An 18,836-nucleotide genomic window follows, 5' to 3' on the forward strand; every position below is an offset into this window, starting at 1 on the left:
ATTGAAAGGCTAATCACAAGAAGAGCGTTTGACGGCTCTGGCCCTCTACTCACTGGAATTCAGAAAAATTAGGGGTGACCTCATTGAAACCTATCAAATGTTGAAAGGCCTCGATAGAGTAGAGGTAGGGAGTATGTTTTCTATGATAGGAGAGTCTAATTCCAGAGAACACAGTCTCAGAATTAGATTATGAGGACACTCAGTCCTCGTTTATTGTCATCTAGAAATGCATGCATTAAAAAATGATACAACATTCCTCCAGAATGATATCACAAGAAAACACAGGACAAACCAAGACTAAAACTGACAAAACCACATAATTATAACATATAGTTACAACAGTGCAAAGCAATACCATAATTTGATAAAGAGCAGACTATGGGCACGGTAAAAAAAAGTCTCAAAGTCCCGACAGACTCATCATCTCACACAGGTGGCTGAAGGGAGAAACTCTCCCCGCCATGAACTCCAAGCGCCGCCAACTTGCCGATGCAGCACTATTAGAAGCACCCAACCGCAGCGGACTCTGAGTCCGTCCGAAAACTTCAAGCATCCGACCAGCCCTTCCGACACAGCCTCTCCGAGTGCCATCCTCTGCCGAGCGCTTCGACCCCGCCCTGGCCACCGAGCAACAAACAAAGCCAAGGACTCGGGGCCTTCTCCTCCAGAGATTCTGGACCACACAGTAGCAGCAGCAGCGAAACAGGCATTTCAGAAGTTTCACCAGATGTTCCTCCATGCTCTCACGTCCGTCTCCATCAAATCAGGATTGTGCATGGCACCCTACTTGACAAATAACAGACATCACCACCGGAGTGGCCACTGCGAGCTGCATCGCGTCGCCATCTTCTCCTCCCGCCTAATAGAGAGATATCTACGTATTTAGAACAGAGATAAGGAGGAATTTCTTTAGCCAGAGAGTGGTGAATCTGTGGATTTCATTGCCACAGGCAGATGTGGAGGCCAAGTCATTGGGTATGTTTAAGGCAGAGGTTGATAAATTCTTGATTACTCTGGGCATGAAAGGATATGGGGAGAAAGCAAGATATTGGAGGAGATTAAAAAGAAGGATCAGCCATGATTGAATGGCAGAGCAGACTCGATGGGCCAGGTGCCCTAATTCTGCTCCTATGTCTTATGGCCTTATGGTTTAAGTTGGTTTGTCCCATAAGGGACCGCCCTTGTCCCGTATTTCCCCCGCTAAGGTAGAGCGTTCCTATGAAACCTTTCATGCTGAAATGGCGTAAAGCGAAGAAGCAATTACCATTAATTTATCGGGAAAATTTTTGAGCGTTCCCAGACCCAAAAAATAACCTAACAAATCATACGAAATAACACATAAAACCGAAAATAAATAACACTAACATATAGTAAAAGCAGGAATGATATGATAAATACATAGCCTATATAAAGTAGAAATAATGTATGTACAGTGTAGTCAGGAAGATAAGGCAAAACCGATTGGTGGGGGGAAAAAATCGGCACGTACGCACATGCGCACACAGGTGCCTGCGCAAGTCTTCATAGTCATGGTAGTCTCTTGGGGCAAAGTGTCCCGGGATTTGATTACTACTTTTGTCCCTTATTTGGGAGTGAGAAAGTTGGCAACCCTAACTGTAAAAGACATGCTGAGGTGAGTTTAACCCTACTTGAACACCCCCCCACTTCGGTCGGCAAGAATATTGACAATATTAAACCGGTCCGCAGTGTAAAAAAGGTTGGGGACTCCTGCTGTAGGACAATATGATGGACTGTTGACCTCACAATCTGGTTAGTTATGGCCCTTGCACTTTATTGCATAAGATGAAAAGAAGATTAGCTTGATTTGGCACATGTACATCGAATTACCGAAACATACAGTGAAATGCATTGTTTACATCAATGACCAGCACAGTCTGAGGAAGTGCCGGAGGTAGCCTGTAAATGTCACCATGCTTCCAGCACCAACATAACATGCCCACAACCTACTAACCCTAACCTGCACGTCATTAGACCTCCCACATTCCAAAGACAGATCATTAGGGTTCGTGAGCTGTCGGCATGCTATGTTGGTGCTGGAAAAGTGTCAACAGTTGTGGGCTGCCCCCAGCACATCCTTGGATTGTGTGGGCCTTTGACACAAACAACGCATTTCACTGCATGGTTTGATGTATGTGTGACAAATAAAGCTAATCTTTAATCTTTAATTTCTTTGGAATGAGGAAGGAAACCAGAGCACCTGGAGGAGACCCGCGCAGTCACGGGGAGAACGTACGAACGCTCACAGACTGTAGTGGGAACTGAACCCCACTCTTACAGCTAGCTCTGTACAACGTTACGCTAACTGCTACACTGACATGTTGCTCAGCACAGCTCTTTGTAGCTTTAACAATTTATTCTGCACTCTGCTATTGTTTATTCTTATACTACCTCAATGCCCCATGTAACGAATTGAAATGTATAAACAGCAAGACAAGTTTTTTACCATATTTCAGTATGTATGACAACAATAAACCAATGTGGAATTTAGGGGAAATAAGGGGTATAGAAAATTATGAGGACTATACATAGAGTAAATACAAATTGAGTTTTTCACTGAGGTTGGGTGAGACTAGAACCAGCTGTCATGGGTTAAGGGTGAAAGGTGAAAGGTGAAATATTTAAGGGGAACCTGAGGGGGAAATTCTTCACTCAGAGGGTGGGGAGAGTGTGGAACAAGCTGCTGGTGGAAGTGGTGGATGCAGGTTCTATTTCAACGTTTAAGAGAAGTTTGGATAAGTACGTGGATGGGAAGGGTATGGAGGACTGTGGTCCAGGTGCAGGTTGATGGGATTAGGCAGAGTAATAGTTCAGTACGGACTAGATGGGTTGAAGGGCCTGCTTCTGTGCTGTGGGACTTTCTGACGTTAAATTACCAGTGTACCTTCTGACAGGCCCGTACCTGGAGGAGGCTCCCAGCTTCATAGACAAACCAGATGTGGTGTTTGCCGTGGAGAACCAGAGCACTTCTATAATCTGTACGCTGAACTACGTGCAGGCAGACGTCACCTGGACCAGGTAACTGGGAACAAGAGCCAGAGCAGGATGAGGGCAACTGGAGCAGGTATCCAACCACCCTCCCCCGCTCCTCCCCCATGTACAGCACAGGAACAGGTCTTTCAGCCTACAGTGTTGTGCCAAACTAATTAAGCTAAGGGTGCATGATTAAACTAATCAGCCTGTGTACTATATCCCTCCGTTCTCTGCACATTCACGTGCCTGTGTAAGAGCCTCTTTGTTGTATCTGTTTCCACCACCGACCCCGGCAATGTGTTCCAGATACCCACCACTCTGTGAAACAAACTTGTCCCACACATCTCCTTTAAACTTTGTCAGGCCTTGGCAACTATGAGCAAACAAACTTAGAACATAGAACACAGAACTACAGCACAGGAGCAGGCCTTCCAGCCCACAGTGTCTGTGCTGAACACAATTCCAAATTAAACTAAATCTCGTCTGCCTGCACGTCATCCATCTCTCTCCATCCCCTGCATATTTATGTGTCTGTCTAACAGCCTCTGAAACAATCTTTTGTGTCTGCCTCTACCACCAGTCCTGGCACCCACCACACTCCATGTAAAAAACTTCACCCTCAGATCGCCTCGCAACGTTCAGCTCTCACCTTAAATGCATGCCCTCTGGTACTGGACATTCTGACCCTGGGCAAGAGATACCAGCTGTCTACTCCATCCTTGCCTCTCTTAATCTTACAAGTAATTAGCTCTCCCCTCGGCCTCCACCACTCAAGAGAAAAATAGTGCAAGCTTGTCCGAGCTCTTGTTATAGCACATGCTCTCTAATCCAACAGCATCCGTGTGAACCTTTCCTGTGCTCTCTACCGTGCAAGCTACAGTACAGAACTGTACAGGCCCTTCAGCCCATGATATTGTACTGACCTTTTAACATATTTTAAGATCAATCTAACACTTCCCTTCTACATAGCCCTCCATACGACTTCCTAACCTTCTCTGACACTGCAGGATCCACTTTCTCCTTATCACTGCTTGGTACGGAAACTGCACTGCAGCAGACAGGAAGGCTGTACAATGGACAGTCAAAACTGCCCAACGCATCACCCGCACCAGCCTACCCGCCATCAGGGGCATATGTACAGAAAGGTGCCAGGAAAGGGCCAGTAGCTCATGAAGGATCCCACCCACCCTGCTCAAGGGCTGCTTGTCCCACTCCCATCTGGGAGGAGACCATGTAACATCCACGCCAGGACCACCAGACACAAAGACAGTTACTTTCCCCAAGATCAACCCCTCCACCCACTAAGCCACCTTCCACACCACCTACCACCACTACTTTATTGTTTCCTGTCGGTCACCTTATGTAGTTTCAATAGTTGCATTTAGTATCAGAGAAATGTATGCAATATACATCCCGAAGTTCTTGTTCTTTGCAGACATCCTCGGAAACAGAAGGGTGCCCCAAAGAATGAGTGACAGTAAAAACGTTAGAACCCTAAAGACCCCCTGCTCTCCCCTCCATGCACAAGCAGCAGCAAAGCAACAATCCTCCCCCACCCCTACTTACTTCAGCAAAAAGCATTAGCACCCTCCACCCACCAAGCAAGCAATAGCAAAGCCCCCGAGAAAGATCATGATCTGCAGAGCAACAACTAATCGTTCACCCAACAATCTGACATACCACAGGCTCTCTCTCTCCCTGATAAAGGGGCAGAGAGGTGTCAATCATTGGGAGGGGAGAGATAAACAATACAACTTGCTGATTTGCGATGATAAAGTCTGCCGCGTCACTTTGATTCTGAGTTCTCCAACTGGAGAATTGGCAACAAACCTGCCCCACCAACAAGAAAGAGAGAGCACACGATTCATCGAGTATGGAGCCCCCGACAGCCAATCCACTGTTCCCAATGTTCCATTTTCTCCCGCGATGCTTCAGTCAGCAGCACCGGCGTGGAATCAGCTCATCCACAGAGCTGCAAAGTCTCAGAATGCCAAAGGCGTGATCACCTTCTAGGCTGCGTCCTTGGGATTTCAAAAAGCAGAAGAGGGTCCCACTGCTGCAAGGAGCTGAAATTTAAGTGTAACTCCAGGTCAGAGTCTCGGACAGAACCCTATCCACCCTGAAAAGGAAAACGAGAGACATTAAAAGTAGAAATTAAGCTGTTTCCTCATGTGAGCTCTAAGGAGTCACTGCTAAGCTCCACCTATAGTGCAGCCCAGCATCACTTTATCAACATATACAGTATATAAGCTACATTATGTATTTTTATTATTTTGTTATTTATCTTTTGTGCATTTTCTGTGTGCTACATCAGATCCAGAATAACAATTATTTCATTATCCTTTACACTTGGTATATGGGGTGTCAGGGAGGGATAGCACCTCTGGTGGGGGGAAACATGTCGCATCCTTTTCAGGGTGGTTAGTCCATCTTTGGTCCCCACCTGGCACTCAGCTCTCACCTGTGGCTCCCCATAGCTGTTTGCATGCGACAGCGACCACACCCCGGGCAACGGCTTCAACAAGCCGGCTAAACCAGGTGAGGGTAGCCGACGGGTCTCAAACCCTCGGTGAGATAGGGAGTTGTCTATCCCAGCATGTGAAGACAGACTCCGGCGGATTGAGCGGACGAGACCTATGGAAGGTCCAACGGTCAAGAAGGCGGTCTCTGCAAGCGTTGTGGAATGTGTAGAGCAGGACAAGACACAGAAGACGTCCTGGTCATCCACTGCGCCTAGTCCCATCTCCAGCCGTCTAGACTCTGTCTTGCCACTGGATCCAGATGGGAATTGGGAAGAGAGAGTGAGGCTGACGCTGCGCAACTCTCCCTCACTTAAATCCAAATCACGCGCTAGTCTCGACACCATCATCATCATAATGGTGTCGAGGTCTTCATCGATGTTAATGATGGACGAACAACAACAACACACTTGTGTACTGGAAATGACATTAAACAGTCTTGAATCTTAAATTTTTTGGGTTCTGGATGTCACTTATGAGAGTGATCTTTTACCTGAGAGCCATTTTTCTCCAGTGTCCCCATGTCCTTCAGTTTTCCTTAACATCCAGTATTCCTGTTTTGACTACGCTCAGTTTTATTGCAGCTTTATAAAACTCTAGTTCGGCCGCACCTGGACTATTGTGCACAGTTCTGGTCACCCCATTATAGGAAGAATGCCAAGGCTTCCGAGAGGGTATAGAAGAAGGTTACCACAATGCAGTCTGGATTAGAGGCCATGTGTTATAACAAGAGGATGGGAAAACTGAGGTGGTTTTCTCTGCAGTATCGAAGGCTGAAGGGAAATCTGACTGAGGTTTACAAGATTATGAGAGGCATAGACAGAGTAGACAGAGAGTATCTTTTTACTAGGATTGAAATGTCTAATATCTGAGGGCATGCATTTGAGGTGAGAGAGAGTAATTTCAAAACAGATGTGTGGGTCATATTTTTTGCACACAGAGTGATGATGCCTGGAATGCCTTGCCTGGGGTGGTGGTGATTGAAGCAGAAACATTAGGAGACATTTAGATAAACATGTGAATGTGAGGAAAATGGAAGGATATAGACATCGTGTAGGCAGAAGAGATTAGTTTAGTTGGCCACATAGTTACTAATTTATTTGGTTTGGCACAACGCTGTGGGCAGCAGGACCTATTCCTGTGCTGTACAGTTCTCTGGTCTAACTGAGCACTCACAGTCCCAGGGTAGAGAACGCTGCGTGAAGATCTTTCTCCTCATCTCTGTCCTGTGTGACTGGGCCCTTGTTTTCAGAATCTGACCCACTGGTTCTCGATCCTCTCAGCTGGTGGGTGGTGGGGGGGGGGACATCATTCCCACACACTGCCATCACGTGGATGTAGCATCACCTGCTCCTGGTCCTGGAGCTGACATGGCTGGGCATCGGAGAGGAGGAAGGTGGCCTGGGGCTGGAGTGGGAAAGGCAGCAGACTGCCGGGGTCTCCTGGTCTGATCCCAGCGAGGATCAACTCCCAACAAAGCAGTCCTACCCTGTGGATAAACTGTGCTCTCCTCGATGGGGAGATCAGGAAGTGTTACTGATTTGTGTCTGTCTCATACTCTCTCTCTCTCTCTCTCTCCCACCATTCCTTGCTTTCTCATTTTCTTTCTCTCTCTCTCTCTCTTTTCCTTCTTTCTCCTTCCTCCTCGCCTTCTCCTGTTCCCCCACACACTCCTTTCCTCTCTCTTTCTGACTCTCTATTCCTCTCCCTCGTCCTTCCTTCTGATCTCACTTTCCTCCCTCTACCCACTCTCTTATTTATTCCCTCTCCCTTCCTCACCAACTCTCTCTCACTCTACCATTATTCCCACTCTCATTCTCTTTCTGTCTTTGTCGCTCCCTTTCTCTCTCTCTCTGTCTCCTCTCCTCTATCCCTCTGACCCTCCCCACTCCCACTCTCCCTTCCTTCATCATTTTGTCCCTCTTTCTCTCCCCTCTCCCCTTCTCCTGCCCTTCACCCCCCTCCCTCCTTCTCCCTCTGCTCCCCTTCCTTTCTTTTCCTCTCCATCCCTCTCCCACTTCCTCATGCTTTCTCCCTCTTTCTCAACCTCTTCCTCCCTCCCTCATTTTCAACCTCTCCCTCTCTCTCCCTTCCTCATTCTCAACCTCTCCCTCTCTCCCTCCCTCCCTCATTCTCAACCCCCCCCTCTCTCTCTCTCCCTATATTTCTCTCACTGTTTCTCCCAACTCTCATTCTTTTCCTCTCTTGGTTTCACTCTGATTGCCTTCTCCCTCTCCTCCCCCCCCTCTCTCTCTCTCTTTCTCTCCCCATCCCCTTCTCCCACCCTCTCTCTTTCCCATTCACACCCCTCTCCTCTCCTCTCCCTTCCTTCCCCTCCCTCCCTCGCTCTGTCTGTCTGTTTCAGGAACGGTGTGGAGCTGACACACCGACCTCGGGTGTATGAGCTGAGCATGACCGATGATGACCAGCACATGCTGAAGATGGTGAGGGTCAGCAAGGCTGATGTTGGGGAGCTGGTGGTCTCAGCCAGGAACCAGCACGGAGAGGACACCTGTCGAATCCTCCTTCACCTGGCAGGTGAGAGTAGTGTTGGGAGGGAAGAGCACACAGTCGGCCGACCTCTAATCTCTCTTGGGGTTACAGGAGAACGAGGCGGGGGGGGTCTGGATCAGCTGGGTAAGTGGGCCAATGAAGGGCAGATGGAGTTCAATCCAGATAGTTTCAGGTTTATTTATCACATATATTTATAGGCATCCATTAGTCTCGTGAGACCATGGATTTGCGCCTTGGAAGGTTTCCAGGGCGCAGGCCTGGGCAAGGTTGTATGGAAGACCAGCAGTTGCCCATGCTGGAAGTCTCCCCTCTCCACGCCACCGATGTTGTCCAAGGGAAGGGCATTAGGACCCATACAGCTTGGCACCAGTGTTGTCGCAGAGCAATGTGTGGTTAAGTGCCTTGCTCAAGGACACAACACATTCCCTTAGCCAAGGCTCGAACTAGCAACCTTCAGATCACTAGACGAAGGCCTTAACCACTTGGCCACGCCCCACTCTTATCACATATACATCAAAATATACAGTGAAATGAGTTGTTTTAAGTTAACGAACTCAGTCCGAGCATGTGCTTGGGCAGCCCGAAAATGTGCACACACATAGACACACACACATAAACACACATACACACACACACAGAGGCACAGACACAGACAAACACACACACACACACACACATGTAAAGACATACACAGAAACACACACAGACAAACACACACACAGGCACACAGGCACAGACATACACACACACACACACATACATACAGACACACACACACACACACACACACACACACAGAGGCACAGACATACACACACACAAACACATACAGACAGACACACAGACACAGACACACACGCGCAAAGACATACACAGAAACACACACAGACAAACACACACACAGGCACACACAGACTCACACACACACACACACACACACCAGACACATACAGACAGGCACACACACAAACAACTACACGCACACACACACATGCACACACAGAGACACACACAGGCACACACACACACAAACAAACACAAAGACACACAAACACAGACACACACACACACACCCACCCACCCCTCCACCTCCAGTCCCTGGCCCGGATTCGCAGACATAGGACATGCCAACTCAGGAGCCTCAACCATCAGGCCCTGGCATCACGACTCATTGACTTAGAGATTCAGATTCATTTATCTATCACATGTACAAGGAGAAAAATTGGAGAGAGACTCCAGACAAGGTTCATGAGAATGATTGTGGGAATGAAAAGGTTAATGTATGAAGAGCATTTGATGGCTCTGGCCTTGTACTCGCTGGAGTTTATAAGAATGAGGAGGGAATCTCATTGAACCCTACAGAATATTGAAAGGCCTAGATAGAGAGTGGAGGGGAGAGGATGTTTCCTATAGTGGGAGAGTTTAGGACCTGGGGGCACAGGCTCAGAATACAAGCTTTAGAGCAGAAATGAGGAGTAATTTATTTCTCCAGGGAGTGGAGAATCTGTGGAATTCATTGCCACAGACACCTGTGGAGGCCAAGTAATTTTGGTATATCTAAAATGGAGGTTGATAGATTCTTGATTAGTAAGCATGTCAAGGTTTACAGGGAGAAGACAGGAGAATGGAGTTCTCATTGTGGAGTGCAGAGCAGACTCGACGGGTTGACTGGCCTAATGCTGCTCCTGTTTCCTATGGTCTTATGGAAAATGGCATCACAAGTAGACAGGCCAGTGAAGAAGGCATTTAGCATGCTGGTCTTCATCAGTCAGGGCACTGAGTATAGGAGCGGTGGCATTATGATGCAGTTGTAGAAGATGTTGGTGAGGCTGCATCTGGAGTATTGTGTTCTGTTTTGGTCGCCCTGTTATAGAAAAGGTATAATTAAACTGGAAAGTATGCAGAGATTTTCGGGAATGTTGCCAGGACTCAAGGGCCCAAGTTATAAGGAGAGATTAGGCTGACTAGGTCTTTATTCTTTGCAGTGTACATAAATGAGGGGGTGACCTTTTTTGAGGTGTATAAAACCATGAGGGATATTTAATAGACTGAAAACACACAGTCTGTTTCACAGGTTGCTGAATCAAAACCTGAAGGGCAGAAGTTGAAAGTGACAGGGAGAGATTTAATAGAAAACTCAGGGGCAACGTTTTCTCCCGAGGATAGAACAAGCTGCCAGAGGAACTGGTTAAGGCGTTTACATTAACAGCATTTAAAAGGCAGTTGGACAGGTCAAAATCAAGTTTATTGTCAAAAACACAGGTACATATACTGTATAAACTGGGACCCCAGTTCCCTCACACCCTCCTCACTCAATGATGCACTACTATCCTCACTCCTTCCTCAGTCACCAGGGCCCCAGTTCCCTCACTCCCTCCTCACTGACTAGGGTCCTAGTACTACACTCCCTCCTCATTCACAGGGACCCCAGTTCCCTCATTCCTTCCTCACTGACTACAGCCCTAGCACCTTCATTCCTTCCTCACTCACCGGGACCCCAGTTCCCTCACTCTCTCCTCATTCACCCTCTGCTGCTTGTGATCCTATGGGTGCCCTCCCACATTCCAAAGATGTCGTGTTCAGGTTAGTAAATTGTGGACATGCTACGTTGACACTGGAAGAGTGGTGACACGTGTGAGCTTCCCCCAGCACATCTTCAGACTGCGTTGGTTGTTGATGCAAACAATGTATTTCTCTGTATGTTTTGATGTGCGTGTGATGAATAAAGCTAACCTTTCATCTTTTCTGAAATCAGATTAAGATCTAAAATTAGCTTTATTAAGCCAAACACACAATGAAACGCGTTGTTTTTCATCAAATTGGTGAGATTGTGCTGGGGGCAGCCTGCAAGTATCCCCGCGCTTCCCGTGCCAACATAGCCTGCCCACAACTCATTAGCCTACTAACCAGTACTTTAACCTACAAAACCAGAGCACCAGTGCCAATCCCCATGGTCACGGACAGCAGCGGGAATTGCACCACGATGATGCTGTAACAGCGTACGCTAACAGCTACTCATCAGGTCGAGCAGCATCCGTGAGGCAAAGGGATGATCTAAAGCCAAAATATGGACCTTCACAGATGCTGCTTGACTGGCTCATCCAGCGGTTTGGATACACAAGATGGCAGATGCTGGTATCTGCAGCAACACACAATCTGCTGGAGAAACTCAGCAGGTCGGGCAGTATCCATGGAGGTAAATGGACAGTCAACATCTGGGTCCAGAACCTTCATCTAAATCCAAAATATCCAGACTCAGAATCAGGGCTAAAAATTACTATGAAATTACAATATTTAAAAAACGTAGTGCATATATAGGGAAAACAGAGAGTAAAATAATGAGGTAGTGTTCATGGCTTCATGCACTGTCTAGTAATCTGATAGCAGAGGGGGAAAGCTGTCCCTATGCATTGAGTGTGTCTTTAGGTTCCTGTATCTCTTCAAGGTGCGACTTGGACATCAAAAGAAGAATAGGGATGGCAAAAGACACCTTTACCAGAATGAAGAGTATACTGACCAATACTGTACTAAACTAGGCATGACAACCCTCCTCAGAGTACTGAAATGTTACGTTTATCCAGTTATGTTATATGGCTCAGAATGTTGGAGAATATCCAGTAACATAAGGAAACGAACTGTAGCAGCAGAAATGTGGTTTTTGAGGACGATGCAAAGAATATCATGAATGAAATGAATATCTAACGAGGATGTCATGAACAGAGCAAACACAAAAAGAGAAATAATGTATGAGATCATGAAAAGGCAACGTAACTTCATTGGACATGTGATTAAGAAAGAGGAGTTAGAATGCGGTAATTATGGGAGAGATTGAAGGGAAGAAAGCAAGAGGAAGGCAAAGACAAATGATGATGGAGACAGTAGCCAGAGAACTGGAAATGAATACCAACGAATTGATCCACTTGACCCAAAACAGGAGTGTGTGGGCCATGACAGTCAAACTGGGCATGACACCTGATGATGATGATGATGATCTCTTCCTTGATGGTAGAGGTTCCTGATGATGGAAGTCGCCTTCTTGGGGGCGCCACCTTTTGAAGACGTCCTCAGTGGTGGGGAGGTCTGTGCCGTGATGAAGCTGGCGAGGTCAGCAACCCTCACACAGCATGGTGACACTTGCGGGCTACCCGCAGCACATCTTCGGACTGTGCTGGTCGTTGACGCAAACGATGCCAGTCACGATGTACTTGTGACAAACAAAGCTGATCTTTAATCATTAGAGCAAGTAAATGGGCCTGAGAGGATTGCGCGTCCAAAATCTTGCACCGAATCTTGACTGTGCCAGCTGTGTGCTCTGGAGGTTGGAGGCCTGGAGGCAGCCTGTCCTGGGATTGGAGACCTGTCTGTGTGAGAGGATGGGAAAGGAGTTTGCTTTCTCCAAGCCTGTCCACTTACCTCCACAGATGCTGCCTGACCCACTGAGTTTTTCCAGCATTTCCGTTTTTTTTTTATTTTCAGATCTTGGTGGGACTTAACCTTCAAGTCCCAACAGACATTCTAACACTTGGACTTGTCTTTCAGAGGCGCCACGGTTTGAATCTATAATGGAAGATGTGGAGGTGAGGCCGGAGGAGACAGCCAGGCTGGCTGTTGTGGTAGAAGGGAAGCCAGTGCCAGATATTCACTGGTACAAAGTAAGTCCCATTAACATCAGAGTGGGGTAGGGGATGGTCATGGCCAACCTGGAGACTTGAGGGCAAAGACTGATGGTTATTGACACACCTGTAATATCACCAAATGATTGCTTCCCAGTCCTAGCCACACAGGTCATCTGGCCAAAGACTGACCATTTCTCAGATGCAACCACACAGACCTTCTGGCAAATGACTGACCACATCTCAGCCCGACCTACACAAGACCTTTAGCCAAGACTGGTCAACACAGTCCTACCGACACTATGCTCTGGTCAATTTGTGACCAAGTCCCTGCCCCACCCACACTGCCCTCTAGCCAATAGCTGAGTGCATCAGCCACACACACACACACACACACACACACACACACACACACTCACTCACTCACTCACACAACTTCTAGCCAATTACTGACCACATATCTGTCCCACCCACACTAGCCTTCCAACCAATGACAGACTTATGATTCCAAGCATAATAACTTTCCAGCCAATTATTGACCAGCCCTCAGACCCGCCCATTCTGAACTTTCCCCACATGACTGCTCCTCTAACAACCCATACAGTCTGATCACCTCACAGACCCGCCCACTTTGACCCTGTGGGACAATAAGTGACCATATTTCTTTGCCGTTCTCTCTGTAGGACGACACCTTGCTGATGGAGAGCAGTCACCTGTCCTTCGTGTACGATGACAGCGAGTGCTCCCTGGTGATCCTCAACACCACCGCGTCTGACAGCGGCGTCTACACCTGCACGGCCCACAACCTGGCTGGGGAGGTGTCCTGCAAGGCAGAGCTGACTGTGCAGAAGGGTAGGACATGGGGTAATGCCCACTCACATGGAGACATCCCGAGGCTCGGGAGACTGGAGATGGTGCCGTCATGAACCTGATTCACCATACTACCTGCACATACAGCAGAGAATGTATAATGTAGAACATAAGGCATAGAACATTCAACACACCGCATAGAATGTGTAACAGAGAACATAGAGGCATACAACGTACAACGTACAACAAAAGGCGTGCTACAGTGGTTGGCGCAACACTCTTATAGCTCGGGGCATTCCAGAGTTCAGGGTTCAGTTCTTGCACCATCTGGTGAGAGTTTGTACGTTTACCCTGTGAACCGTGTGGTTTTTCTCCACTTGCTCGGTTTCCTCCCACAGCCCAAAGATGTACCAGTTAGTAGATGAGTTGGTCACTGTCAATTGCCCTATGATTAAGCGAGTGTTAAATTGGGGTTGCTCCGTGGTGTGGCTCCTTGGGCCAGAAGGGCCTGTCCCTGCTGTATCTCTAAATATAAATAAATAAGTAAACAGACAAATAGATAAACACACTACAGACCCTTCATCCAACAATGTTGTGCCAACCCTTTAACCTTCTCTAAGACCAATCTAACCCTTCCTTTCCACATAGTCCTCCATTTTTCTATCATCCATCTGCCCCTAATGTATCTGGCTTTACCACCGCCCCTGGCAGGGTGTTCCATGCACACGCCACTCTCTGTGAAAAAACTTATCTCAACAGCCTTATACTTACCCCAGTCACCGTAAAATTATTCGCTCTTGTATTAGCCATTTCCACCCTGGGAAAAAGTCTCTGACTGTCCACTCAATCTATGCCTTTGTCATCTTGTACATCACTCATCAAGTCACTTCTCATCCTCCTTTGCTCCAAAGAGAAAAGATAGAATGGCTATTCTGTTCATGACCAGATCAGCCACGATCTTATTGAATGATGGAGCAGACTGGAAGGGCCAGCCAGCCGACTCCTGTTCCTGGTTCTTACAGTATGTCCTTATATTCTTATGTTCAATATAAGTTGCTGTTTGCAATCTTTAAGGATAAAAATAAAGATCTTTGATGGTCACATGTACATCAAAAACATTGCAACATATATTGAAGTGCACAAGCATATTGTGTCAACAATCAACACAGTCCAGCGATGGGCTGGGGCAGCCTGCAAGAGTCACCATACATGCCCACCACATACCAAGCACCAACCCGTACGTCTTTGGGGTGTGGAAGGAAACACACAGAGTCACAGAGAGAACATACAAACTCCTTGCGGACAGCAGCGAGAATTGAACCCCGGTTACAAGTGCTGTAAAGCGTTACACTAGCCGCTAAGATTTCCTGTATTGGCTAGTGTGATGAATCAAGATTAAGAATGATTGATTGGCTGAGAGCAGTGTCGGATCACAGACATTCCCTGTTTCCTTCCTCTCTCCCAGGAAAAGCTGAGAGCAATGAAGCAATGGACGATGAAGAGACAATCCTGCGGAAGATGAGACTGCTGACTGACTACTATGACGTCCACCAAGAGATTGGCCGGTGAGTGTTAGATTAGATTAGATTTATTTGTCCGTCACATGTACATCGAAACATGCAGTGCAATGTGTCATTTGAGTTAACAGCCAACACAATCTGAGGATTTAGATTCATTTATTTATCACATGTACATCAAAACGTACAGTGAAGTGTGTCATTTAGTTCACAACCAACACCATCTGAGGATGTGCCAAGGATGTGCCAGCAAGCATTGCCACACATTTCGGCACCAACATAGCATGCCCACAATGTTCAACAGAGTAATACAGCCGACACAACAAGAGCAACAGTAAAACAGACAACAAATCTCTTTCCCACAACCCCATCCACACTGATGGGCCTCCAAACCCGGACAGGCCATTTCTGGGCTTCCAACCTACAAATCTCTTAGCCCACTTATTCAACTGATTCTGGGCCAGATTTCTGTTGAACAACTTGCTCTAACAATTAAAGATTGGATTTATTTATCATGTGTACATTAAAATATACAGTGAAGTGTATTGTTTACATTAACAGCCAATACAGTCCGAGGATGTGCTGGGTCAGCCTACGAGTGTCGCCATGTCTCTGTTGCCAACTTAGCTTGTCCACAATCACTAATCCTAACCTTTAGAATGTGGGAGGAAACTGGAGCACCCGGAGAAAACCCATGCCATCACCGGAATATGTACAAATTTCTTACAGACAGCAGCGGGAATCAAACCCTGATCTTCTGATCATAGATGCTGTAATAGTGTTGTGCTAACCGCTATGCCATCATGCTGCCCTGCTGGAGGAAAGATGCCATTAAGCTGGGAAGAATGCAGAAAAGATTTATGAGGATGTTGGCTGGGCTTGAGGGACTGGGTTGTAGGGAGAGATTAGCCAGGCTGGGTCTTTATTAGAGCATAGGAGATTGATGGGTGATCATATTGAGGTACAGTATATAAAATCATGAGGGATATAGTTGGAGTAATGCACACAGTCTTTTTCCAAGGTTCAGGGAAGCAAGAACTAGTGGGCGTAAGTTTAAGTCGAGAGGGAAAAGATTAATAGGAACTTGAGGGGAAACTTTTTCACACACAGTAGTTGGTGAGCTTATAGAACAAACTGCCAGATGAAGTATTTGAGACAGGTACAATAACAATATTTGGACAGATACATGGATAGGAAAGATTTAGAGGGATATGGGCCAAACATGGGAGAATGGGACTATCTTAGGTGGGCAACACACACAAAATGCTGACGGAACTCAACAGGTCAGGCAGCATTTATGGAGTGGAATAAACAGTCCATGTTTTGAGCCAAGACCCTTCATCAGGACTGGAGAGGAAGGGGGCAGAAGCCAGAATAAGAAGATAGGGATGGGGGAGGAATGCAAGCTGGCAAGTGATAGGTGAGACCAGGTGAAGGGGTGGGATGTGAGTGGGTGGGGGTGAGTGATGAACTAAAAATCTGTGAGAGATGAAGAATGGGAGAGCTGGAAACCACAGAGGGAGAAGGGAGAGAGAGGCATCACTTTCTGAAGATGTCCTCAGTGGTGGGAAGGCTAATGCAGTGTGGGAAACAGGAAGGGTGGAGACTGGTTTGAACATGGAAAGATCCCACAAATTGAAGTCCAGAAAATAATCATCCAAACTATTTCTTATGATGCCAAATGAGATCAAATCTGGTCCCAGACACCTCCTTGCATTCAGATCTTATCGCTGCCTGACCCATTTGAGTGTCCGTCTTTTTCTCAGATTTCCAGTAGTTGCAGATCTTTTTTGCTGTCCAATCTGATGTGTTTCCAATCAAACTCAGGGGAATGGAATGCAATCAGAACACTGGGAGTGTGAGATGCAGAGCAGAACACTGACAACCTGAAGTTTTTGCATTCGTTGTTGAGTTGGGAAGGCTATAAGTGCCCAGTCAGAAGATAAGATGCTGCTGTAAATCCACACGTTATCATAATGCCCTCAGTCAGATCTCCCTGAGTTATAGGGAGTGACTGGCTACACTGGAGCACAGGAGAATGAGGGGTGACCACATAGAAGTTTGTAAAATCATGAGGCATATGGATAAAACAGAGAACCATTGTCTTTTGGCAGGGTTGGTGAATACAGAACAGAGCACAGCTACAAGATAAGAGGGGAGAGATTTAAAAGAGATCTGAGAGGTAACTTCTTCACACACAGGATAGAGAGTACGTGGAATGAGCTGCCAGAGGAAGTGAGCAAGGCGGGTACAATTGCGAGGGGTGTCTACAAGGGTTATGGCCAAATGCGGGCAACTAGGACTAGGAGGGAGAGAGCTCAGTTGACAATAACCAGTGAGGCTGAAGGGCCTTTTTCCAGGCTGTAGTACTCGATGACTCTCTAAATCTGTGACTCCCTTCCATCTCTAGAGAAATGCATGGCAAAGTATTCTTTTGCTTTCAAGGGTTCTATAATATCAAATGGTGTGTTTTTGAGTACACTGCATTTAACTAGCATCCATTCCTCCCTTCACCATAAGCGGTGCATTTTCCTGCGTGAAGCAGGTCACGGAGAAGAGCAGTAACCTCGACTATGCGGCCAAGCTGGTCTCCTTTCGCGCCACTCCCAGGGAGGATGCCATTCGGGAGCTCGAGATCTTATCCCGCCTCGACCATGAGAGAATCGTCTACTTCCACGATGCCTTCGAGAAGAAGAACAGTGTCACCATCATCCTGGAACTGTATCCTCTCCATGTGGGCCCTGTCTCCAGGGCTGGGGAAGATAGCACTGATCAACCTCAGACACGGTGGGTGGGGGGGTACAAAAGGGTCCAATAGTTGATGCCCAATCCCAGTTAGTGGGATAAGACCATAAGACATAGGGGCAGAATTCGACCATTCAGCTCATTGAGTCTGCTCCACCATTCCATCATGGCTGATTTATTTTCCACCTCAACCCCATTTTCTTGCCTTCTCCTTGTAACCTTTGACACCCTTACGAGTCAAGAATATATCAACCTCTGCTTTAAATATACCAAATGACTAGGCCTCCACAGCTGTATGTGGCAATGGAAGTCCGCAGATTCACCATCCTCTAGCTAGATAAATTCCTCTCCATCTCTGTTCTAAAGGGACATACTTCTATTCTGAAGCTGTACCCTCCGGTCCTAGACTCCCCCACTATAGGAAACATTCTCTCCATATTCACTCTATCTAGTCCTCCCACATCCTTCAAACAAAAGGGGTAGCTTTGGGCACTCGCATGGGTCCCAGCTAGGTCTGCCTGTTTGTCGGCTACGTGGAACAGTCTATGTTCCAAACCTTACTGGTGACCGTCCTGCACTTTTCCTATGCTACATCAACGACTGCATTGGTGCTATTTCCTGCACCTGTGCTGAACTCATCGATTTCATCCACTTTGCCTCCAGCTTCCACTCTGCACTCAAATTCACCTGGTCCATTTTAGATACTTCCCTTTCCTTTCTCGATCTCACTGTCTCTATCTCAGGAGACAGCTTAACCACCGAAGTTTATTACAGTATAAACCAATGGACTCTCACAGCTACCTGGACTATACATTGTCCCACCCTGCTACTTGTAAAAACCCCATCCCCTTCTCTCAATTCCAACGGCTCCGCTGCATCTGCTCCCAGGATGAGGTTTTTCATTCTAGAATGAGGGAGATGTCCTTCTTTTTCAAAGAAAGGGACTTCCCTTCCTCCACCATCAATGCTGCCCTCAACCACATCTCTTCCATTTCATGCATGTCTGCTCTTAACCCATCCCCCCGCCACACTACCAGGGATAGGGTTCTTCTTGTCCTCACCTACCACCCCACCAGCCTCTGCGTCCAGCACATAATTCTCTGAAGCTTACACCACTTCCAACTGGA

General features: G+C 47.0%; 1 protein-coding gene across 8 annotated transcripts in view; it reads left to right on the forward strand.

The window, feature by feature from the left end:
• Window positions 1-18,836, forward strand: part of spega (striated muscle enriched protein kinase a) — a 376,412-nt gene that overhangs the window by 286,887 nt on the left and 70,689 nt on the right. For all 8 annotated transcript variants that reach the window (XM_063051419.1, XM_063051422.1, XM_063051421.1 and 5 more), the window contains 6 exons: window positions 2,913-3,036; window positions 7,876-8,048; window positions 12,564-12,676; window positions 13,321-13,489; window positions 14,913-15,012; window positions 17,485-17,685. In XM_063051419.1, the coding sequence (XP_062907489.1) occupies window positions 2,913-3,036; window positions 7,876-8,048; window positions 12,564-12,676; window positions 13,321-13,489; window positions 14,913-15,012; window positions 17,485-17,685 (880 nt within the window). The remainder of the gene's footprint in view (window positions 1-2,912; window positions 3,037-7,875; window positions 8,049-12,563; window positions 12,677-13,320; window positions 13,490-14,912; window positions 15,013-17,484; window positions 17,686-18,836) is intronic.

This window comes from Mobula hypostoma, chromosome 6 (genome assembly GCF_963921235.1).
Source record: "Mobula hypostoma chromosome 6, sMobHyp1.1, whole genome shotgun sequence".
Classification (NCBI taxonomy): Eukaryota; Metazoa; Chordata; class Chondrichthyes; order Myliobatiformes; family Myliobatidae; genus Mobula; species Mobula hypostoma.